The sequence below is a fragment of the Andrena cerasifolii genome, chromosome 1 (assembly GCF_050908995.1).
Source record: "Andrena cerasifolii isolate SP2316 chromosome 1, iyAndCera1_principal, whole genome shotgun sequence".
NCBI lineage: Eukaryota > Metazoa > Arthropoda > Insecta > Hymenoptera > Andrenidae > Andrena > Andrena cerasifolii.
In genome coordinates this window covers 6,172,527-6,198,708 of record NC_135118.1, presented here as the reverse complement: position 1 = coordinate 6,198,708, position 26,182 = coordinate 6,172,527, and the positions used below count along the sequence as shown (strand labels likewise).

General features: G+C 46.7%; 2 protein-coding genes across 3 annotated transcripts in view; both read right to left on the bottom strand.

Annotated features, from left to right (window-relative positions):
* LOC143367303 (homeobox protein caupolican) overlaps positions 1-19,171 on the bottom strand; it is a 121,567-nt gene extending 102,396 nt beyond the window's left edge. For both annotated transcript variants that reach the window (XR_013085013.1, XM_076808961.1), the window contains exon 1: positions 18,894-19,171. Coding sequence is in view for 1 of the 2 variants with exons in the window: in XM_076808961.1 (XP_076665076.1) it covers positions 18,894-19,004 (111 nt within the window). In the remaining variant the exon portion in view is untranslated. The remainder of the gene's footprint in view (positions 1-18,893) is intronic.
* Positions 19,172-19,491: 320 nt separating this feature from the next.
* Positions 19,492-22,989, bottom strand: LOC143371079 (uncharacterized). Its single transcript, XM_076815940.1, is given in 5 exon segments — positions 19,492-19,930; positions 19,932-19,986; positions 20,165-20,326; positions 22,200-22,424; positions 22,898-22,989. Coding segments are annotated over 5 exon segments (639 nt in total). The 3' UTR covers positions 19,492-19,825.
* Positions 22,990-26,182: the final 3,193 nt, after the last annotated feature.

Genomic DNA, 26,182 nt, shown 5'->3' with positions numbered 1-26,182 from the left:
TATAAACGTACGTGTAACGACGGAACGAGAGTACACACGCGCCGCCTACTCTAACCTGTTAACAAATATCCAAGGCGGGCGGTTAACATGCGTTTACGATAATTTATCGTGCCGACGCAGCTCGAACAGGCATTATGTTCCGTACCGAGTACACGCGTACGCGCGCCGATATCGGGTCACCGTGAAGAATCGAAAAGAAGGGCACCCGGCTTCGTCCCTCTTTCCTCGACGGCACTGCAGGGCCCCCCCGGATCGCAGCCCGCTCCTTTTGTGTGTACCGTTAATATTTTCGCGGTGGTCTTATTACGGCGGATATTCGAACAAATTTTCAGTCAGCTGAGAGATTCCTTGGCTACTCTGAAAATTGCAATAATAACGGCAGGTGGGTAGGGTAGGGTGGGGCTAAAAGTCACGTTTTTCATATAAACCTATGTCAAATTTAGTAGTAACAGTCTAGAGATATCTGGTGTTATTTTGCACAAAATTATAACAATTACGTTTTACGTTCACGAAGTTCGTTTGTTGGTATTGTTATTTTCTGGTGAGTTATACCACAAAATGTTTGCCGATGCAAAATGGACTTCTTGCCTCACGCACGGGGCAAAAAGTCCCTAATGTCTTTCCGTGTAATATTAAACTAAATAAGTCTCTTTTCAAAACGACAAATATTTATTTAACCAATTCCTTTTGGTACTTATAGATAGAATATTGAAAGGAAAGTATGACTTCTTTAATAAAAAATAAAAATATAAATCAAAGGTTCACTTTGAATTAAAAACTAAAAAAAATCGCTCAACTAAAACTAAAACACTATTTAAAGATTTTGGGCAACATTTCTTTATACTGTGGCCATCTTATTAAGAAAACAAATAATACAATATATGTTTTCAGTCCGAGGGACTTTTTGCCCCAATGGTACCTCAATAGTTTCTGCGATATATACGTTAGAAAATATTATCATTCAGCAATAAATAATATCATGCAACACATTACTCAAGGAATCTTAACGTACTTGGCTGATACGCTTTTAAACTGTGGTTTACTTCGTATGAAACAATAAAGACGATGTACCTGTTTCTTTTGGTTTTCGACACATAAAATAACGAAGGCGGCGTGTAATTCGCACGAACGTCGAGGAGCGACTGGCGACTCCGTGGTCACCTCCGTTTCTTCGCGCCGTTTACAGTACACTGCGAAACTCAATACATTGCTTAGGAATAGAGATTTTGAATTCGGGACTTTTTACCCGCCGGACTTTTAGCCCCACCCTACTGTGTCTTGTAGTAGGAAAAGTTGGTGGCACCCTAGAGTGTTTGTTCTGAAATTAAGATCCTGGGGACATATTTGGAGATTAGTAGGTACTGTAAGGTGCTGGGAGGTGTAGGAATGTGACCAAACAAGGGAGACAAAAGGAGTCTTGTTTTTCTTTCAAAAGATGATTCGTTTATTAAAGTAGGTATCTATCTATAATTCTTTGTGTTGTCTTCGTAGATAATTAACCAAAGTTCAATTATCTATAGAGTGAATCTGATTAGAGTCAATACTTTTGTTGCAATTTAACTGTTCCCTTAAGGGATTACGCCACCCTGAAAGTTTTGAAAAAACGATTTTTTTTTCTTTGCACTTTCTTATTACGTAAAGTTTTAAGAATAATTTAAGCCATGGTAGACGCAAAAATTCCCCAAAATAGCCGAGTTGTAGACTTTAAACGAGGCGCGGATGTCGATATTCCGCAGCAGGTAGCTACCATTCAAATATCTCCAAAACTATTTGTCCGATTGAGTTCAAACTTGGCACGCATATTCTTAATGGTATTATCTACGATGTAGCATATCAGTTTTTCCATCCTACACCCCATTCGTATATAATTAATGGTTTAAATTCCTTTTTTCATGTGAAAAACGTATAATTTTTTCACTTTGCTCTCATTTATGCAATAAATTTTTTTTTCTCAAATCCCTATGCTACGTCGTAGGTATTTTATTAAGGAACACGAAAATCATCGGGTTTTTGATTTCAGACGAACATGTTCGTTACAATTTGTTAGGTTAGTCACGCGTGTAACGGCGGACGAGCTTCGCGGGAGAACAAATAACTCGGTCATTTTTTAATATTTTTGTACAGTATTTATACGATATATGCACTAATACACGCTCTACCCATAAGAAGAAAATAAATAATTTTCAACCCCATAGTATCGGTAAAAAAAATTCGTCTAGTTTAGTGCTGTTTCGAGCGGCTCAGGGTGGCGTACCCCCTTAAGTGTCCGTAATTCCCTCACTCTTCCCTACAGCCCTGCGATAGGTGTTGAAGAACACTTGGGTACTCACGTTAGCCACTGTATCTCTGACTAATTGTAAGCAGGAGGATCTACATTCTTATCTGCATTTCCTATAGAGTGAAAGGATTTCGTACGTACTAGATTAAACCAATAAGCGTGGATCGCTCAGCGCGTGAAGCCGTGAGCTCCGCCAGCAACGATTTTCTGGCCGGCTGTGGATTCTTCTATAAATAGAGGTGATTTTCTGGCTAGCGTTCGGGGAAAGAAAAAATCTACGAGGATCGCGACGCGTCCTCGGGCTCGCATAAGCGCGTCGTAGCGATTTCGATCACGCGCCGCGACGAGCCCGCCCCAGTGATCGATGATCGTCGCGAGGCGACTCTGGGAACGGTTTCGAGCCGATCCCCATTGACAAAGAGTATCGACGTCCGTTTGCGAAATCGGGTAGTGGTGGCACGATCGCGATTGTCCCCCTCCCCTTGGCAATCGAGGCACGATCGTGCTTAAACGATTGATAAAGGCTGCTGGACCGATCCATCATGATGCTCCGCTCGTCGTCGCGAGGCTCGACCGGCGACGCTCGAAAAAAGGAACGCGGTCCCCGCTCCAACTGGGATAATTTGTATTGCTTCCCTTGATCGAGCCATCGCTCGTGATCGCTCCAAACCGGCCGCGGCCGAAGGGCAATTATTAGTCCCCGTGATAAATTAATATCGGTTAATACAGACAGCGATGCGTCCTGCGGCTTTGGCGCGCGATAACAGTCGGAAGATATATCGCTACCCAAACGTGCAACCTACCAACAGATTAACCCATTAGCCTCCAAATTTCTACATTAAAAGGGGATGTTTTTAGTCAGTTATCCTGCCGTTGGAACGATGATAGTTACTTACATGGATTTAAATATTTTAATGCTACTATTTAATGCTGTTAGATCGCGGCACTTCTATTAGCCTCCAACTTTCAAACTTTCTTCCAACCACCATGTGGGTACTGTGCATTACGACTTAATATAAGGATCCTATCAACGATCGGAGTGCCAACGAGAATGCGTTTAGAGGTTCCACTCCCGAAGCACAAGGCAGTCGCTTAGACCACTTTTTGCGAGCATCCGGCACAACACAGCAACTTCTTTACCTCCGAAACAAGACCGAACGGAGCGCACACTTACACGAGCTCTTAATCATTTACATCCATTGAATTCACCCTCTAAACTTGCGGCCCACTAATAACGGCCCGCCTCTAATAAACCAGCCATCGATAAAGGCGAGCAGTACCCGCGATCGTATTTCATTGACACGCGTTTATTTCACGGTAAAATCACCGTCCCACCTATACGTCCTCGACGAGAAATCGGCCGGGCCGCGAGAGGGGTCCGTGTACACTCGAATATCAGAACACCCTGTACACATTAAGCGAGCGAGATACGGGGGCCTTTAGCAGGCGAACGGGAATAATAATTTCGAGTGCTCCTCGCGGAGATAGATACCAGCACGAAGAGGTGGACGAGAGTGTGCGGCGAGAGAGTGTCGAGGGGGGAGGAGAAAGAGAGGAGGGCAGTGGAGATATACGTTACAGGTGAGAGCGCGAGTATCGCGTGCTGCAAACGAGCCGGCAGCTGCCCGCTCCTGGCTACACGGTCCCAGGTATTAATATGCGACTGACCGAGTGGGACCGATGCTTTCGTTGTAACAACGAGCCCATCGTATTACGTCACGTCAATCGAGCGCACGCCACCGCCGCGGACACCCTTTGATTTTCCAGCCCTTTGTAATCGACCGTTGTAAGGTTGTAGTAGCCGCGCGCTGGTAACGAGTGGTTCAGCTGGTACGCTCTGTATACACTGGTTCCTAAAGTGATAGCATCGCGAAAATCTGCACGCCACCGTTTAAACGTGCGTCTAGTTATGCTGTGATCGACCAACGACTCTTGACCCCAAGTCGCGATACCGCTACTCGAGGTCCGAGCCATCGAAACGCGTCATTATCGACATAGGAACTCGCGTGATAGCCCTGTGCAGGTGCTATTCTCTTACAAGCGTCCCCGGAGACGAATCCCTGGGCGCGGGATAGGTTGCTGTTATTGGCTGAATATATCGCTTCGGGGAGTGTAAGTGCGCTGAGGGTGCAAGGTTTGAGAGAGAGAGGTTTTGGAGTTTGGAGGCTTTTTGTAATAGGCGCGATTGGTATTTGGGTGAAGATGGTGGGAGGTTTAGGAGCGGATACGAATCAAGCTAAACCGAATCTGGGAAGGATGTATGGTTGAGAGTAGATACGACCTAAAGCAGAGGAGGCACCATATGGCTTTTTGGGTATCTAAATATGGCCCCTTTGATACTTGACGAAATGGAAAAATTTGCAAAGTTTCCGCCACCTAATGTGAATTAATATAGGTACTGTAAAGTGTTTTTTTGCGTAACGCAAGTTTGTTGTGTACTTCGTTCATCTGTCCTGGCTTTCTTTACCCCCGCTAAAGAATATGTATTTTTTTTTTAAGTTTCTATGGCTCTTCTAAAAGCGAAGAATGGTAATTTAGGACTTTTTGGCCCTTAAGGGGACTAGGCAATCGGAAACTCGATTTTTTGTTGTTGTACCTTTCGAAAGTACCACCCTTTCCGAGTAAAATGCCGTTTGGTTTATGTTAAAATTCGCAAAATTGAGGATTTTACAGCCGAAAGGGTCGAGCGTGTCATAAACCGTTTCTGCGCGCACTAATTCCGCTTTCACAAAATTTGAGATTTTCATAAAAAAATCCGGTGACTTGTTAATATTTTTTATGAAAGTCTCGAATTTTTACGGACCATATCAGAGGTTTGCGCCGAAATGACACATGTTCTACCCATCCTGTAATTTTTTCCAAGTCGATTTAAACCTCAATTCGCTCGCAATCAGGAATTAATGAAGAGAAAAAAAAATTCGAGGAAAACGCATTTAAAGTTTCTGGGCAAAGGCGACGCTATAGGTTGCCGCTTGACGTTTTTAGCTGTCAAATCTACAATTTTGCGAATTTACTATAAACCAAGCGGCATATTATTGAGAAAAGATAGTACTTTCGAAAAATGCAATAAAAAATCGATTTTTGGACTGCCTAGTCCCCTTAAGTGCAGATGGGCTACACTGAACTTTTAAATCTTCCCTCTGCCAATGGTCCCTATACTCAGTCTCTTCACTCACCCTGCATATTTCTGAATGGAAGTTCGAAAACCTCCGGAACAAACGAGAATAATACAAGAAGACGATGAAGAACGGAAGACTGGTCATTCGGCTACTCGTCATTCGCCTTTTCATTCCGTTTCGTCCCGTCCGCAGAGGGTACAGTAATTTCAAGGTGGAACAAGGGAATTCTGCTTTCTTGCGATCATCGAGGCTGGTACTTGCGCGTGTAAAAGGCTCGCCCGCCGGCGAATGTCTGTTGATTTACACCGCGTCGCGAGGCGGCCGATACACACTTTGTCGAGCGAGGGAATTAAGCGGGCCCGGTGTTCGATGCCGTCATTACGGTTTCTTAAGAAAGGGTGCTTTTTCATTCCGGGGCCCGATTGTCGGCACGGAACAGGGCCTGCTCGGCTCACGACACCGCGATGCATTCATTCAGGCCTGGGAGACGTTTATTATGAGCTTCGGACGAGTATGTCCTGAAATTCTCGGTAGTTGAAATGGATCTTAGTTTCCAAAACAGTACTTCAGTTGCGAGTTTGTTTGGTTTCAATTGATCCACTGTGAGCCGCGCAGTTGTGGGCGTATACCCTTTGAAAGTGTTCTGGGATTAGTGTACGGTGAGGAATTCAAGAATTATCTAGAAATCGTGACGCTGTGAATAGCGATGTAGTGAAGACGTTGAATATAATTTGCCTTCCAAGAGATTTGTCGTCACCAGAAGAATGCACAAGGTGAACACATCTAATGCCTTTCTTCTGGAAGACAAGGCAATCCTCATGAATACAGCAAGGTCACCCGATATACATAAAAAATTCCTTTAATTGTCTCGATAGAGCGCTCAGTTCGGAGAACCTCCGTTATCGACTCAAAAGGATTCGGACAGGTGATGCTCGGCTAATGGAACGCGAGGAGGAGAGCCAGCAAGCTGAATTAAAGGAACGACTTGTTGGTTAGTCGATTCTATCCTCTGCTCTCGGTTTTTCTCTGACGAGTCGTTGCTCGGGGGGCGAAACGGAACGAAAGAGGGTGAAGGAGGGTGGAAGGGAGGCAGTGGGAGGGCCACGGAGCGGTCTGAATGCCGAGCAATCTGTTTTCAGCGCGGGATAACTTCGCGTCCCTTCTTCCTTTCAACCGCCCTCGCGCCGCCTGTCATCCCCCTTTTTCGCTCCCCTTTTCGGTTAGCTAGACTGCAACCGCGGCACGGTAACCACCCACCGAAGCTATCGACGCCGCTGCCGGGCGTAAAAAGCACATCCGAATTGAATCATTGCTGAATAAGCGGGAAAGTGGCTGGCTGGAAGGAAGGAAGAAAGGAAACCGGCGGGGGGCGGCTAACCCCCCACGGACGAGGGTCGTTTTCCATCCGACTCATTGGTACACCTCCTCTGTCATGTCGACCGTTCTACCTCGCTCTTTCTAGCCCCGCCGCTGCTCGCCAGCTCTCTCTGTCCGTTTGCCTGGGAATGATCGAGCTGGCACAGAAGCACTTCGTCGATCCGGAAGCCCTTAGAAATCATAAAGAGCTTTAGCGATCCGGAGTGGGGTTTTCTAGGTTGTGCACCGGCTAGAGCGGACGTGAAACAGGTTAACTGCTCCGTGTTCGAAGAAACGGGGATGTAGATCACCCTTCCACTTTCTCAATTATATGGGTTGAACGAAGAGAGGACAGTAGTTACATGGTTTTGAATGGTGGTGGTGGGTTAATTTACTGTTTGAAGTGGTGATGTGGTACGTGGAAGAGTGAATGATGAGAAGGTACAGGGTGACCCAGGGGTGCAAGTTCTAGCGTTCTTTATGCGAGTGATGCAACACTTTTTCACATAATTACGATATCCAAGTCCCTATTTATAAGGTCCAAGGATGGTCGCATGTTAGCTTTACAACCAAATCTTACTCAAATTAAGCTAGATTGAATCGAATCTTGTAAAATTTACCACCTCCAGCTAAATATTAGTAAAATAGAACTAGATCGACTCAAATTTAGTCAAATTTAACAGCGTCAAGAATATTACGTCATAATCAGGTTGGAAAACAGTCTTTCGACTGAACCTCGCCTTTGCAATAGTCTTGTTCTTCTTTCCTTTTCTTTTGCTTATTTTGTTTGTGCAATGAAGACGCTTAATAATAATAAAATAATAATAATGTACCTACTAGGACTGGGACTATTCGAATAATTTAATATTCGAATATTTTACAAGTATTCGAATGCTACGAATAAACTTCGAGTATTTGAGTATTCGAATAGTATGGTGTGAAGTGGGTCAAAATTAGCTTACAAGATTTCACCCTGACAAATGAACCTAAAGAACTTGATTTATAATTCACACTATACTATTCGAATACATCAGTAATCGAATACTTAAATATTCGATTAGTATTCGAATACTTAAATATTCGATTAGTATTCGAATACTTAAATATTCGAGTAGTATTCGAATACTTAAATATTCGAGTAGTATTCGAATACTTAAATATTCGAGTAGTATTCGAATACTTAAATATTCGATTAGTATTCGAATACTTAAATATTCTATTAGTTTTCGAATACTTAAATATTCTATTAGAATTCGAATACTTAAATATTCTATTGGTATTCGAATATTTAAATATTCTATTGGTATTCGAATACTTAAATATTCGAGTAGTATTCGAATACTTAAATATTCGAGTAGTATTCGAATACTTAAATATTCGATTAGTCTTCGAATACTTGGGTATTCGAATTATATTCGCCAAATAATTGAGCAACTGAAGTATTCGAATATTCAAATACCGAAAAATTCGAGAAATAGTCCCGGCCCTAGTACCTACTGCTGAGTTTTAAGTACCAATGCCGTGACGAATCAACTCCACTGTGTCCTTTCGTACAACCTCCTATTTTGTTCCACCCCTAGCACCAACAATCTCTCCCCTTACCACACTCGCCGCTTGCAGCATCTTCGTGATCGAGACATCGCAATCTCGCGCAAGTTCGTCGCGCGACTTATCGCGTAGGCCCCAGAAGGAAGATTGGCTGCCGACAGACGGTTCCATCCCGTCGGGAGCGGAAGCAGAGGGGGCTGGACCGCAAACTGTTGCGTTAAAATACTCGAGGGCCGCGTGCGGCGCCTCCTGCTTAATAAAGCGGCAGCGGAGCGGAGGAGTACACCGAGGCAGGAATAAAGGCGGAGTTGCTTTCTACGTACTCCCACTTACGTCCTGGCGCGTTAACGCGCGTCGAGATAAACTCACCCCTCGCTGGCGTGGAGCGTGCGGCCGAGGGTTACGTTCAATTAGAACGAACCCTCCCCCCATCTCGCCGACAGACGGCTGGCTGTTTACGCCAAGGGTGGAAAACTTTCGGAGGAAGGGCCCGGCGGCCGCTGCCTCTCTGGGAACGCCAGAAGTCAAAGAGAAAAGCGAAAAAAACAGGAACAAGAAGACGAAGAGGAGAAAGCAGAGTTTGTTGCGAAGCGGAGAGGCAAGTTGGAGGGTGTGCGTGACACGACTGGCCGCAATGACACAGAAAAGATTTTTACTGCTCGCTGGAGAGATTGCGCCGCTGCGTGACGCGGCCCCCCGTAAACTCCTCGCGGACGATGCTTGAAAGCGTTACGATTACACCGATAACGTCGCATCCTGCCCAGGAAACGGAGCACTATAATCATCCCTCGATTGCTCAATCGCCGCGCGCCTCGCCGCAGCTCACTCGTTCCCTGGCCGCTTTTTCCCCCGAGTCAGATCCAAGGTCTTCGGGTTCGTTGGTTCGCGAGCCGGAGATGCAATCTTTTTTAGCAACAAGTGGTCGGGCGTATTTCTTCGAGCGTACCTACGCCAGCATCAATCGGTCGTTTCCCGCGGTTTCCGCGATGACGATCGCTCTCGGCACCGAGGGTGATCGCGCGCCGGCGGCCTGTTATTGGGGCGGTAAACGCGATCGCACTCTGGCCCGGCGAGAGCACAGTGGCGTGGCGCAGCACCATAACCATGGGGGTTGAAAGCGTGGAACCGAGGACGCACTGCACGTGTCCAGTCGATACGGGATGCACGTGTCACGTGTTTCCAGTCGGAGAAAGCCTCGGTTCTCGCGTGTGCGAGGGCCACGACGACGGGGGAGAACGGACGCCCTGGAAGCAGGAAGGGGCGACAAGTGGCCGGGCGACAAGTGCGTATCCTGCGTTGCACGCGGAAAGCGCGGGACAGTCGGGAGGGGTGCTAGCGCGCCCGTGTGAACCTCGCAACGAGCCCCGAAGATATCATCGGGGCGGAACGCGTCGATGGAGCTTGGCCCGTCTAGCGACATCTTTCCCCTCTTCCAGCGCCATGGGAGCTCTCTCTGCGTGGGACGCTAGATTGTGGGAAGATGCTATCGCGGCGGTACGAAATTTAGCGTCAAGAGAGGCCATGTATCGTATCGTGTCCCGCATCTCTCGATAATTCAACCCGGTTCCGGGCAAGATTGATGCCGGAGGCGTAACGTGTAACAATTTTTTTTTTTCGGCGGAGGATACATCTCGCTGAGGCGGCTGATTAACGGCCCGCTGTATTTCATCTCGTACTGTTTTGTAATTATGCGCACTCGTGGCGTCACTTCTAAGGGCACGATCGCCGAGGGAGCGCCGAGTTGCGGGTGATACTCGTGTCCTCCGTGAAAACTATTCTCTGCGCATTGATTTACAGCCTCTATGTAGTTCAGCGGGGCGGTAAATTGTAAATGGTTAAGTCTGGTTGAGGATAGTGGTTGGTAAAGTGCCTCGGCGCAGCCACTTACCCGGCGAATATTAAATCTCTAAATCGTAAAGCGCGCTATTACTCTGGCGCCCGTTCGAATTTAACAGACAATAGCGCGAGCGAGGAGACATTATACTCCAAGGAATCCACGAAATAGGTCAGTTAGCAAGACAGCCGGTATTAAGCGAGACAGGTATTACCTAGCCGGTTCCGAGGACCATCGAAGCTGGCGAATGATGGCGGTTAAATGCGTTGACGAGGGATCTTCGAATGCAATCAACGGCCAGTGATTAATCGAACTGTGGAATTCCCAGGAAGATGACAAAGTTCAAGGAACAGAGATGGAAGGAGCTCGGTTTGAGCTACACAATTAATTGACCCCCTTTTCTTGACACTGCTGTATTTTCTTATATATCCCACGTAACAAGCGAGTAACAAGAAAAAGAACTTTCGTTCGCGTTCAATGTCAGAGGTCTCCAACCGTCGACTATTAATCACCCCTAATTAATACGCTAGGCGATCAGATCTGGTCCTGGAGGAATTAAAGGCCGGCACTGCAGCTGGCGGAGATTAAAGAACGCAAAGGTGCGACGTGTCCCGTGTGGGCTACGTCGGGACGTCAAGATCCGTCGGATAACGGGCGATTCTTCGCGGGCTAGTCGAATGGGAGAGAGAGGATTGGGGCACCGATATCGGCCGGTCAAAGGGGTTCCCGTGGCCGGAAGTAGAAGTCGACGGCTATAAAGAGACGCTTCGGTGTGATCGGGCCCTGAGACAAGTCTCGGCCGCGGCAAAGCACAGGTGTACCGCGCCATAATTTATAGCTACCTAATAAATTTCACCGGGAATCCCGCTCGCTGGTTTACGCTCGAATCTGGAGTCGTATCGCGCGAGGTGGTTGCGCGCCACTTCTAATGCGAGGACATAAACTGCTGCTGGGAGATATTTAAGGGCGACGTTACCGGGGAAAAATAATTGTCACGAACGACCGCCATTGATAAGAATGAAATGCGTTAATGGCCCGCCGCCGCCTGGATACAGGTATGATTACCTGGCGCGCTATCGATCAAATGCCCGGCTGTGTCCATATTTTGCTAGCCATGACGCGATGAAGCGTGAACCATTCGAAACGCTCGTCAGCTTTGGAGTACGTCCAAGCCTATAGAATCTTGGGAATAGTAGCTGAAAATAGCGCGCGTTCTATGCCGAATAGAAGTGACGTTGATGCTGATAGAAATGAAGTTAGAAAGGCACCTCACTAGCTTACCTATTTGATTCTGTAGGTACTTTCTAATGGGGATGCAAGACGGAGAGCAAGTCAATTTTAATAGGTGTTACATAAGGCAGAGTGTATGCTGTGGGTTTGTTTTAGTACTACCTGTATTTAGTACTAAGTATATCATTTGAAGTTGGGCCACTCTTCAATGGAATAAGCTACTTGGTTGTTCAATTGGGCCTAAGTAGTTATGCAGAAAGCTTTCAACCCTCAAAATGACAAAAAATAAGTTAAATGGATCCCATAATTTTGTGATCTTTATTTTGCAAAAAATGACCAACCCATAAAATAACTCTTACGTTATACAAATATTAAAACCACCAAGCCAAAGTTCCATTTTAAAAAATGAATTAACAAAAGCTTCATACAATTAAAATAATATTAATTATACTAGTCACTTGAATAATCCATTAAAAAACATCGTAAAATAATGACAAGAATTTTAATATAATAGAAATAAAGCCACCTTTATTTAGCAACTAAAATCTTCAAACTAAATTTACCTAGTCAGTTTCAAATCATTGAGGGTTGGTTCTGCTTAACTAAGTAGGCCAAATTATTCATAAATGAGGCATCGATTCTTGATCGTAGTTTTCCAAGAGGGACAGTTCCGCTAGTACCACTGTAGTCGTTTCACATAGCGAGCCCCGATCTCGCGAACCTCGACGATCCCATAAATTGGCCGCACGTCGGTGGACACTTGAAACGGCCGATAATCGTTTCTCATTTTCTCGACAATGAATACTCGACGAGCCCGTACGCGCTGAATTCCAATCGGCGTTCGCGCGACAGAATATTTAGCGTCGGCCATGTGTAGGGATCGAGCGATCGATCTTCACCACGTAAGGCGGTTTGCATCGGGGATAGGAACGCCGAGCGCTGCAATCCGTCTTGGAAATCGCGTGGAATTCCGTGGACGTAGCGCGCGCGGAATCGCACGGCAGCCTCGTTCCACTTCTCATTCCGTTTTCACGATGCCCGCGGCCGGTGTCCCGGCGAAAACAGCAATTCGGAAGCAGCTCGTACGCCGTCGTTATCGTACGAATCGGCCGAGTTCTCTCACGGAGCGCGTACGTGCCCTGAGCGCCGAGCCTCTTCGCTTGTTTCCCCGCGAATCCGCTGGTTTTCGGTGTGAACGGGACCTAAATCGTGCGCACCATTGCTCGAAGGAATGTTGCACCGAGGACCACGCACCCTCTTCAACGGGGAGCCCTATGCCTTGAGTAACTTAATGCGATGTGTCCTATGAGTCACTAGAAAAGGGTTGATAGAGCAGAAGGCGAGATACGCGGAGTACAGTATTTACTCGATATAAGCTCGCAATTTGGGACTGACAGTGAGCACATAGCGTGTAGAGATCACATTTCTCAAATTAATTTATTCTCAAGTTCTCCTTCTAAGCCATAAAACAGCTGTATCACTTGCTTCGATTTAAGTACCAGAAACAGAGAGCATAGCGACGAGCTTATAACGTAGAGGAGAAGCTGATAACGAGGAAGCACTGTACTAGAGTAAAACCAGTGCTGGATTAACCAATATGAAAAATAAGCACCTGTTTAGGGCATCGTGAGAAAGGGGTGCACTATAGAAATGTTCTGAATTTTAAAATCTAAATTTTGTTAGAAACACTTTTCAGTAAAATTATCGGAAATGCCTAAGAAATAGTGCATTGCGTTTAAGGGATCACCCTGTATAAGGGGGCCTCAAAATCCTTTGGGTGCTTAGGGCCTCTCAAGGTCTTAATTCAGCCCTGAGTAAAACTGACTACGATCGTTGCGATAAATGTACCCTGATGATATACATTCTGTCAAAAAAGTATCGGGAATTGGTCAATGAAACACAAAATATGTAATATTCATCCAAATTTATTGTATCTCCTTCAAAGTAGGCCCCTTTCGAAATAATACACTTACGCCAACGAAGAACCCAATCATCAAAACATTTTTTGAACGCATTTTTTGGAATCAACTTCAGTACTCGCCGCGAATTCTCTTTTATGCCATCTATCGACTGAAAACGGGTGCCTCGAAGTGGTAATATCAGTTTCGGAAAAAGAAAAAAGTCGGTCGGAGCCATATCAGGGGAATACGGTGGCTGCTCGATAAGATTTGTTGAGTTTTTGGCTAGAAATTCGTTCGCAATAATAGCCTTGTGAGATGGTGCGTTATCGTGGTGCAAAATCCATGAGTTTTCTTTCCACAAATCTGGTCTTTTTCGACGAATTTGCTCAAACGCCGCATAACGCTCAGATAACATTCTTTATTTACTGTCTTACCTTGTGGCAAGAATTCCGAGTGCGCAACACCGCGGTAATCGAAAAAGACTGTCAACATCACCTTCACTTTTGATCGACTTTGACATGCTTTTTTCGGTTTCGGTTGAATTGGCAGGCGCCATTCCGAAGCTTGTTGACTGGTTTGCATGTCAAACTCGTAAACCCATGTCTCATCACCAGTTACAATGCGTTTTATGAATGTGGGGTCGGAATTGACTCGTTCTAACATATCTTCAGCGACCTTAATGCGATTGAGTTTTTGCAGAAAATTCAGGTCTTTCGGCACTAGTCAAACAATCGTTTAAAATGCTACGAATTGATTCGCGAGACACAGAAATTTCGGTGGCTATCTCTCTCAGACTTAAACGACGATTTCCAGCCACCATTTCCTTTACTTTAGCGATGCGAAGTTCAGTTGAAGACGTTGATGGCCGACCAGAGCGAGGCAAATCTTCCACCACATCTCGACCGCTTTTAAATGCACTGTACCACTCGTACGCGCGTGTTTTTGATAAAGTCGATTCACCGTAAGCCTTATGTAACATTTTCAGCGCTTCGGCGCACGAAATTCCATTTGCGATGCAAAATTTCAGACAGATTCTTTGTTCGATATTTTTATCCATTTGAAAAAATCGCAAAACAGACTTGAGATGAACTGACGCAATGGCGCACTGTAAACAAACTAAATGACAAGTGACGCTGAAACTCCGCGTGAGTATAGAGGGCAGTTGTGCCAACTTAGCGACAAAAAGAATTTCAACAATCCCTCTAAGCGAGCTGTTTAAATGCTCGACTCCCGGTACTTTTTTGACAGAATGTAAATGCTACTATACGACAATTATCCTATTTTCTTGGACGTCCCTTCTGTCAGGGAGCTGTACAGGAGTCGAACGTGTGAAATGACACAAGCCGAAGGGTATAAGCATAAGGGAGTTATTTACTGACAGCATCCGCCTCGAGGACGACAGTCTCATTCCTTTCCACTTGACAAATATCTCGCTCAAGTATGCACAAAAGCGACTTCCACCTTAAAGATTCGCGCAGCCAAGGATCCTGCAACAGCACGGGCAACAATGGGAGGCTCGAAGGGTGGCAAGAAAGGAAAGGAGGAAGAAGCAAAAACAAATTGACTTACGGGACGACAAAAAAAAAGGAGACGAAGGCGCGAAAGAAAAATGAGAGAAGGCACGCAGGGTGGAAGAAAACGGGGCATGGGGACGTGGTGGGGAGGGGAGCAGGGGGAGGGGGCGAGGCGTAGCAAAGCGAGGAGAAAACGCACACGAGGAAGGAATACGAAAATCGGAGGCCGATCGACGATCGAACGTGTTACCTATGCGCGAGTAATAAGCCCCGATATTCCCACACGGGCCCATCCTGGCCCGCCGTGGGAAACTCATACGTGAGCAGTGCGCCAGCGCGTAGGGACCGAAAGCGGGCCTTCCGAGGCGAACTATTTCGACGCAGGTGCGGATCTGATCGGCAGCGTACGTACGCTGTACGGACATCTTTCACGTGCAGCTGGAACCACACCGCGCCGCGTATTTGTCTCTGGTTAAATCGAAGAAATACGGCCACGTCGGTTTAATTGGAGCCAGTTACAGCCTTCCCACAAACTTAACTTTCACGTTTGAAGCAGCTTCCCTTTATTGCGGCGACTATGCATTGGCAGGTAATATTTCGAGATTTGTTTTGGGCCCCGATCTCCACGGAGGCACTCGTTGAGGTGACCACTCAGATGAGACGCTAGTGTGTGTTGCCACTAGTGTATCGGGTATGTTCACACGTTTTCCTTGATTTGCGCAGGGGAAAGTGGAACTGTGTGCCAGTGATGGCACAGTTAAGCATTGTTCCTAACGTAGAACTTGTGGCAGCTCTACTCAGTAGGTGTTCTTCATCGCTCACTGCTTGGCTCTCAATTGCGTGTCTAAGTTCGAGTCTGGATTCACCTCGGATTCGATCATCGGCACGATCGAGTCTTCAAGTCGTTCCTCGAGCTACAAAACTTATTTGACATCCAGGAGAGGCTGGTAAAGTTCCGAACTTAGAAGGTGCACGTTCTTCCTTCGATTCAGTCGTATGTACCAGTCGTTCGACGCCTCGCCCGACCGCTGAAGGGCTTTTATTTGCAAAATGAAGACCCCGCCCGTGCGCCGACCGGTGTCTCGTTGCAATTTGCACCGCGATGTAGTCGTATGACGCTGGTGCTCCTTTTGGAGCAATTTCAGAGCGCCAGTCGCGTCGCCAGCTCCAAGAAGCTCCCGATGTTTTAATTTCGAAATGCATTAAAATACCTCGGAGGAAATTTAAGCCCGTGAGCTTGCGCGTGTGTGCGGACGTCTGGTATCGTCGCGTCCGCGCTCGATTGCTTGTTTATAATTCTTCGCGTGCACTAAGGAAGCAATTTAATAATAATAACAGCAGCAACACGGATTCTACACGATCGGAGCCGTGCGCAATCAACCTATCCATATGTATACGCGTATATAATCGTTTATCATAATAATGCGGGCCGCGTGTGCGTGCCGGGTAATGTACACACCCATACGAATAGACAGCTGATTGCAACTTATGTTGCCGCTGTTATTACCGCCGTACGAGACGAATTAACCGCCGATACAGTTCGTGTCCCAGAATTCACGCGTGTGTACGTACTGGGGCTAACGGATGGCAGGTCGGATATACAGGGTGGACCTTAATCGTTCATAGGACGAGTCAACGAGCCCGTATATTAACGACAATAACACGAAAAATCGAACGGGATCAGGTGAGATTCCCGAGGGTAGTACCAAAACGCAAAGCTCGCTATGACTCGCGAAGAGGACGTAATTCCGCACGTTTCTACGAACCTCTCGCCTTGCCTTCGAGTACTGAGATATATCACAAGTATTACGTGACACCCTGTATATATCGGAGGTGAATCTGGGCCTTGATCGGGGCATCGTGGCTGCAGGTGCCTCTAGAAATTGGCGTCAGGGCAGGGAAGGGAAGGGAAGCTGAAGAGGGAGCTCGATGCAGCGGGCTGCACGCGCCTCTGACGCGCCCGATGCCACCGATATCTTCTTAAACTTTCCTATCCGCTCATTCATGCCCGTCTAAATGCCTATAATTCCCCGTATGATTACAGGGCACCGTAACCAACGCCCTATGGACCCACGCTGCTCCGCCGCGAGAGCTTGTTACGTGGGACCCCCGAAATTGAAACGGAATGGGCCTCCCCCGCCTTCCGCTCTGGTCTCTCCACCCTCTCGGGACCTATCTCTGCCCTCCACCCACCCAAACACCATGCAGTTCCATAATCGCATCTATATTCTTTCGTTAGTCGGTTTGGGATCATCGGAGGTTGCTGCGTTCCGAGCAAACAGTTTTACAGAGAGGTGGGACAGCTGCCGTTCCCGTTCCGATTCCAGAGCTTCTCGTCCACGGATTTTGTGCACTCGCGTCACGTTCCGCTTGGAAACCGCGATGCTTTCGGAGAAGTAACGAGTTAATGACGAGGCGTGGAATACGTAACGCGTTTTATCGTGTCGGGATTTGATTTGCTCGACGATCGATAGATTTCGGGCAAATTAAACCCTCGGATTGATAGAATGGTACACTGGAAGGGTCTATAGCTGTTGATCATCGAATGCAGTTCGATTAGGTGACACGAGGCTAGAAAAAGGATCGTCTGTCGACTTTGCGATCGACTTGCGAATTCGCGAGGGGTAAGCAGGATGATCTGCCTCGTTGTAAAGTTCGCCGAATAATTAATCCCGTAAAACTGACTCGATGTCGTTCCCAGATTGTTACAGAAAATCGTGGGTTGTCGGTACATCGAAACGCCGGTAAATTAGCCAGGCGATCGCGTGCACGATTTTAATTCATAATCTGCCAATTAGGGGCTAACAGGGATTTGATTTCTTATTTGTTATCGAAGTTCGTTAACGAGTGTCCGTTATACAAAACACCGTGTCCGATAATAGATTCGATCGACAGCTTTCTATCGACCCTATTTGCAGGTATCAAATATCGATTCCCCGCTGTGTGCGGCGCGTACAATTTTCACGACGAAAGTTGAATTATAGATCGCGCAGCTAGTGTTATTAATTTCAGAGGCGATTTAGCGAAAACGGTACTATGGGATTTTGCGAGTTCTGCGCGCAGCAAGTATGCGAACGTTTTATGAAATTATGTGATCGTTGCGCGTCACGATATTATGACAACGCGTAACACGGTCGAGTCCACCTGTGCTCTGTGGATTATTTTGAAGACAGCTTTCCCAAATGGACTTGGCCCGTGACTATGGTAAAGATAGCTGCTCCAAATGGACACGACGTGTGGTTGTTTTAAACGTTCCATTCGCGGGATGAGTTAAGGGAAAAAGTAAATTAGGTATCACGAGCGTAGAGTATCGTTAGAGGGTACGTATACCTATACTGTGTGCTTGTGGGATAATATTAGAAGAAGATTGGAGAATTTAAGAGCATGCAATTCTAACGAAGATAGATAAAGATAGAAATGGACTCTCGTGAGGTATGCAATACCTAGGAGATGTTCTACTCCCCACCTTTCTTTCCCTAAATGGACTTAATATGTAGCAATTGATAAGTATAGATTCTAGAAGATTGGGTGTTAATTCATGGTCGTTATAAAGAAGCAACTACATTCATAAAGTGTGGAAGTCCTCCAATTGATTTCGCTAAGGAGAAAATTAATTATGAAGAGGCGTTGTAATGATTTGAGTAATGAAGAAAGTGATTTATAAAAGATCCCAATTTAGTATTCATGATATCGCGTGGAATATAGCAATGTGATCACACATCCTGGGGTGAATGCTTTTTGTCCATTTTTACGAATACTAGATAAATGCCCCTAAGTTCACCCACTCTGTTTTAAACCACCCTCTATTTGCACCACAAAATATAAACGTTAACGTATCACAGTATGACATAAGTGCCAGGTAAGATATTAATGCCTCAAAGTTACAGCTTTGCGATGGTAGCTACCCCTGCACCAAAACGTGACCTTTAAAATTTAAGAAAGATACGCATGTACATACACGATTCAACAAACACGATCCTATGTACAGTAGAAAAAGGTACCCTCAAAGTCTAGCACGCATTCCCGCGCTTTTTACCCGCGCCCGCGATTCAATCAATCCAACCACGATTCGAAACGCGAGCACGGCGTAGAGAAAAGAAATCTGCTGCTCACCTCCTGTTGCTGGATTAGGAAGTCGGTGGCGGATGGTGGCGGGGGTGGTTCCGAACCGGAGACCTCTTGGAGCAGTCCCACGTGCTCCCAGCAATCTTCCGATATGTCCATGGTCGTCCCTCCTCCTTCTTCCTAGGAAACGTCCTCGGGACAGACGGGACGCCGAGTCCGCGCGCTGGAACGCCGTGGGCGAGATGAGCCGCGGCTGGTTACCCCCGTTTCCGGATTTCCCTTTGCTCCCTCGCGCGTTCCGCGTGAAAACGGAAGCTGCCTCGACGCACTTGATCACTATCTCTCTTTCCCCCCTCTGTCTCTCCCCAGGTGTCCGTCTGCCGTGGACCCTGTCACCGTTGGACCGAGATCGGCGAGCGCGAGAGCCGGCGGCACACAGCGGCGGGGTGGCGCGCGAGAAAAAAAAGGCCCCTGGACGCACAAACACACCGTTGGCGACCGTGTCGGCGGCGCAGCGTGTCGCGTGACCCGCGTTCTATGACGACGACGACGGCGTCGAGGACGACGACGGCCGTCGGTGGTGGTCAGTCGGCGTGGAATGAAGTTGGCCCGCGGGTTAGGTTGGGTTAGCCGAGCCGGAGTTGCAGCATCAAGCGCGGGTAGAGAGGGACGAGAGAGGGCAGAGCGCGCGCGAGCGGCCGTGCGAGCGAGCTGGTGAGCAGCCCAAGCGAGGAGGGGGTGCGACGGACGCGGAGGAGGGAAGAGCGTGGAAGCGAGAGGTGTCGGTTAGGGGCGATCAGGGAGCGACGGAGAGGAAATCAGGGGAAAGGGTAAAGGAAGAGAGAGAGGGTGGGAGAGATAGCGTGCACGAGCGAGAGACAGAGGGTGGGGTAGAGACAGAGAGAGAGTGAGAGGGGGAGAGAGAGGGAGAGAGAGGGAGAGAGAGAGCCTTAAGGCGTAAGTCTGCCCTAGTCGCTCGCTTAACCGTGCAGGAGGTGGCGCCAATATAACCCGTACTCCACCTCCCTCCGACAAAGAGCTTGCGTATACCTGTATGCGCCTGTTGGTAGGCCATACCGCCTACCCGACTACCGTATTGCAGGGTTTGTGATCCGTGCCGCCGGTAATTATTGCGATTTCACTCATATCCCGTCGTATCCCGTGCTTTTACCTACGCGAACCCCGGCCCGGAAACGCACCTCTGCACTCTTCATCGCTGCTGGCTCGCTAAGAGGTCCTCGAGTTGTTCTTCGGAGCCGTTTCGGGGATAGACACCTTTGGGAGTCACAATTGGTGCTTTGTAACTGGCATGCTTTCACATATTTTTCAGTCCTTTTCTGTCTCTCTCTGCATCATCCTTGTCCCTGCTGGGCGAACACGGCCTGCGCGCCGTTCGCCAGGCACCGAGTGCCTTGCCTGATGTAGGCCTTGGGGCATGGTTACATTGCCGCGAGATTCTGCTTAACAACAAACTCGACACCCTTGGAAAAGGTTGGCTTTAATGGACACAGCGTGGACGATCGAAGTTCCCCGAGTACTGTTGGAGGAGACAAAAAAGTGTTGCGTGTCTAGGTGCTCATGCTCCAGGAAGGAGAGACGCGTGGTTGTACGTCAAGTGTTTCTGGAGCAAACGCGTGCAAGAATTGTTCCGAGGGGGGTTAGGACCCAATTATTGACACTTTAAGCGTTGACTCTGACATTATCTTATAGTTCTGTACTTATAGACTAAAGATATATGTCGTTCTTCTTATTTATTATTCTTCAATATGTTTACTTGATGGAAAAAAATTGGTGGATCTTAAAACTTCGATTTTTACGTATACATTCATCAATTTCAAAAATATATTTCGGAATCTATCACTGACACCCTTAAAATGCATTTGACTGAATTACTGACACCCCAATTACTGCCAGTTAACCTAATACTGTTTATCTCATTTTAAGGTTATGTCGTCTCATGCACATGAGCAACCACTGCTACCGTCAAGGACCCAGTTCCTGGTCAGTTTAGGAACATAAAAAAAATAATAAGCTCATTATGATACAAATTTATTCTAACAAATTACTAAATAATGTTGAAGTATTTTGAAATTTATACGCAAAATTTGATAGCTCATAGTAAAACGTGTGAAGGTGATCAGAAACTGCTCCCTTTGCATTTTTCACTTCCAAAGTTAAATTATAAAATAATTATTATTATGTGTGCACTTTTTTAATACCAAATTAAAGATAGACCATAGATTTACTGAAATAACAAAAAAACTTTTGAATTTGGTTAAGTTTTCCCTTTAGACGCTTAAAAACCCGCGGTAGTTACTCTTAAGTGATCAGGAACTGGGTCCTTGACGGTATGGCAGTAATACCAAAATGCTTGAAACGCTTGTGCCAATCACTGTCACCCAATTAATAAATGGAAAGACTTAATGAATCGTTGAATTCCGATCGTTTTTACTTCCTATGATGCTTATATTATTTAAAACATTATATTCTATTGTGTTAATAGCTTAAATATTACAATTACAGCATTTTCTTTAACGCCTTGTTTCCTCTTTCGCTAGTAAGGAAGTCATTGTTTTCACCCTCCTAATATCCGTTCAAAATTTTTTATCGTTTTATCCAAATTAACGAAGAAAAAATTAAATGCTATTTTTGTATCTTATAAATAACAGTTCCAATTGTGTGCTAAATTTTTTTTATGTATCATTTCACAAGATTTATTCGTTATTTTAAGTAAAACTGCCTACGGTGACAGTAGTTAGGTCCTTTGGAATGTTGTTAACGTTTCAATTAGAGGAGAATGTACACTTTCTCTTTAATTATTTGAGAAATTTCCTCGACTCATTAGTAACATTATCGCAGCTCGATTGTAGGTGAAGCATTAACCCAAACAGTTCCCTAAAAATCTGAATATTGGAGGAACAATCAAGTCCCGAACACCTTGCACACGTTAACACTCTAGCTTATACCGACTGCATTCCATTGCTATTTTCATGTCAGGTGGTACAAGTACTCCTTGCTCTTTGGAGCATAACAAACGCCAGACACCTTGCTTTACCGCAGCAACGTAGTCGGTGACGGACCTCGTGCTAAGAGCCGTCGCCGATATTTCATTCAATGCTCACGACGTTTCGGTAAACCGAGCGCGATATCAACTCGCGCTATAAATCTTCCGCCAGGATTAACACCTTTCCCGACGCGGACGATCGGCGCTCGGGGCGAGCGTATATCGCGTTACTTATCACAATTACCGCAATTCTCCATTTCCTCGAATCGATCTGTCGACAAGGGGAACCGGGACCGATGCCGCGTTGGCGCCGATAAACGATCGTTATCCTCGATCGGGCTTGCCCTTACCTTTCACGTATACCTCCCGATAATCGGCGACGACGTGGGCGGCGTGGCGGCCTCTCTGGGACGACGCGAACCTCGTGCGCGAGCTTACAAAGCCCTCTCAGCGGACCAGCGCTCGCCGATCCAGATATTCCTTTCCACGTGAACGGAACTATGCATCGCGAATGCCCGCACCGTTCAGCGCTGGCCGGACTCGTCACGAGGACATCACGCGAGTTCACGTTGCATCTACTTCAGTCGCGACCTGATGATGTGGACTTGGACGAGGTATTCGAGTGCTCAAACCCTATTCAGAGCCGGCGTGACCACGTGATACCCAGCTAAACCATTTTTTGACGACACCTTCTTAATTATTTAATAAAACCACAATCCGTTCTACTTCATTTTGGTAATTCATCACTTTTTACTAAGAGATACTAAAACTAGAATAACGACATGAAAAACGATTTTTTTATTGCGACGTCCCCGCAAAGTTGGCGCCCCGGATTATCTCACGTTTCATCCGCCGGCCCTGACACTATCTAGTGATTTTGGGCATGACCAGTGATGGGCTTGAAGATACATCAAATCACTTCACTTATCGAACCAATAAAGAGACACAACTCTACTGTTACAAGAGCTATTAGACGAGACAGCACCCGCTCAGGTAGGCAGTATAGAAGTAGAAAGGCTAGAAGCTTCTCAAAGAAGTAGGTACATACGTGTACCATGCCTTCCCAGCTACTAAATCGCGCAACTCTCGCCTCTCTGTCGACGAAGATATCACTAAACGACCTTCTTCTTCCGAGAACATCATGTACCTCTGTTTACGTATAATACAAGATTTCCACGAACTTGTTTGCGCTCCCGTAACGCACGCCAACCTGGGTCACGGGTTAATAGTATTTGCTAGAATTGCCAGCCGTTCACAGCCACCGTAAGTGCATATTGTAAAAATATTGTGCAGAGGAGGTGGAACGTGAGGAGTATTACCAGCGGGTAAATTAGTGGCCTCGCTGCAGCGCGTTATTACACGCTGTCACCGCGCTCCACCGTCAACTTTTTTCGCAAGGTTCTTGCCGCGCTCGCCGTCTCGCGACAAATTGTAAGATAGTTGAAAAGGCGGGCACGCGATACCTGCACGCGCGGCTTCGAAACGCGTGTTGCACCTCGGGCGTCCCGGCACCTCGTCTACGTCAACCGACCCCTATATTTAGTGACACACTTTTTTTGCCACTTAGGATGCGAGTAAGTGTTACGACGGCTTGTGATACGAGCAAAATATCCGACAGGGTTTTCCCTGAGTTTACAACCTGCGTCGAACGTACCCGACGCGATGTTCGTTGCGTACGCTTTGATCCCTCCGAGCCGTTTTCTCGCGTCCACGAGCCACCGGTGCGAACAACTCGCGCCAGCGTGTATCGAGGCGCGTACATGCGAGCGGAGCGGACGCCAGGCTGCAGTCGAACGAAGGGTTGGAACGCGATATGAATGCGTTAATGCATCGTTACTGACAGCGACACGAATTGTTGATAATACTTTCGGCCCTCCGCGCCCAACTCTCTCCACCCCTTTCCCCATTTTTACTCCCCCTCTGCTGATCGGTCGCGTTTTAATTTGACCCCTATCGTTCGCGCCGGCCGGAGTACCGGGCTTAAAACGCTACTAATAGTCGCCACTTGGCAGTCGCTATTATCGCGCGGGGCACACTCTGAAATAGCACGGGCTGCCACATCGACGTCAAAGATTGATCGTGCCTGGCTGCGACAGTCGCTCGTGAAACGTTGCTGCATCGATAAACGCAGTTGCTATTTCAATCGAAAATACGCGAAACCAAACGGCTGCCGAAACGTTCTCGTTTACAGCACGGACGAGAGGTTATAATTCGTAAACATTGTTCTGTAGGCATTCGGTGCGATCGGCGCATAGGTGGCGCTTCGGTAGTTCGGGTATACGTAGAGTCCAGAAAGGGTAACGACTATTTAGTGTTGGCTAGAACTATTGTTTGTGAATCACGGGCGATTCGATCACGTTCGTTCCCGATCACGGTGATTTTCACAGTGATTCGTGATTTCTCGTGATCGCTTCTGGTTGGTGAAGAGCATAACTGTTTTGTGCACGCGTCACATAACCCCAATTTCTCTCAAAACATTCTCAAGTCCTCACTGTGCTTGTAGAATCTCAGTTGTATATTTCGAACGAATGTAATCATTCTCGATCTACTTAAGTTAAGGAATATTTCTTCACTTTAGTTAAAAAGTATAATGTATATGTGAATACTTTAGCCAATCAAATCAGTGTGTGCACACTTTGCCTGTAACACAAGCTATATTAAAGTATTTTATCTTACTAATATAATAAATTCGAAAGTGTGTTTGGATGTTTGGATGTTTGTTACTCAATCACATCACAACTACGCAACGAATCTTTCTGAAATTTTGTACACACATAGTCTAAGTCCAGGAATAACACATAGAATAATTTTTATCCCAATTTTTATTTCAGTCTTTATAAACTATCTAGATCAAATTTTGCATTATTATTCTCTAGAACCCTGCGGAAAATATGGACTACCATGTAACCTAGATATCCCAGCCCTTCCCCCGTATTTCACCCCCTTGACACTCTGTGACAATCGAAGCTTTACCCGGGCAACGTCAGGTGCTTTAAGCTAGTAAAGAATAATTCAATTATGATCAAGAATTACGATCACACTAAGCAAATTCACTCAAGTTAAAAAAATCACGGTCGGGAATGAAGTTAAATCTCGACCGTGATCGTGATTCCGCGATCACTGTGACAAACCACTGCTAGTGATTTTCCACTCCATCTATAGTAACAACGGAGAATCGACGTTGGGGAATTGGTAACGCGATTGGCTAGTACGCGGAGGACCCGCAGATCTTGGGTTCGAGTCCCCCATCGCCCGAGAGGTTATCTTTTTCGCCTACAATTCCGTACATTAGAGACTTATCCGAGGACAAGGAGAATCGCCGCTTTCCGGGTTGTACTATGAATTAACCCCGACCCTATGTTCCACGACACAAGCGATATAGAAGTTCTATGAGAAACGCTCGAGCAAATAGCATTTAATTTCCATGGTACCGTGTATCGGCCCGAAGAAAAGAATCTACTGTGCTATTAGCCGCGCCAAGGTATACTTTGCTCTTTTCACGGACCTCCAGCCACCAACGACAACCCGACCCTGCGGAGTGTTGGTCGAGCCCTCGACTTTGTATGCACGGAAAGCCGCTTTGCGACGTCAACGAAGGGGACACGCGCTCCGCTTGGATACGAGCCATGATAATATGTAATGCCTGTATAGACCGGGGCCCCCGATCGCGAATCTTTGAAGTCTGAACTGGCTCTCCGCCGGCGGACTCGCGCGCGCACCGTTGATCAAGTACCTACTAAAAGAATCACCGGTAAAACTATGAGAAAGCCAAACACACGGCGAGCTCATACTCGCGACTGGGCTCCGTACTCCTTAGTCACTCTTCTTTCTCTCCTTCCCTTCTCGTTTTTCTTTCGCGTTTTTTCTTTTTGGTACGGGTGGAACGAGCGTATATACGGGCGAGCACCTGTGGCCACTTTAAACGATGCCGTGGTAAACGGTAGTCAGGATAGATTGAACGGTCCGATAGGGTTTTAGCTCTCTTCTTTTGCCGTGAGGATCGGGACTCGCGCTTTTAACCCCTCGACTCATTAGAGCCCATAACTCTGCCCGGCGAAACATTTTACGCTCGCTACCGTGCACGTAGACCCCGTGGCGGAGGGGAAGGCTCTCTGCGTTATGCTGCGCTATAACGTGAGACGCGTATGCCCCCGTCTTTTCAGCGAAATTTATTCCCAATCGGAAGGAGAACCTGTTACCGGTATACATTAATCGCGACAACTGTTTGGAAACGGTCCCGACGAGAACGCGCTCTTAATGTCGGCCATATAATACTGCAATAATTGCGGCGGAGCGCGCGCAACGCTCGCGGGCAGTCGTTTTCCTTTATTTG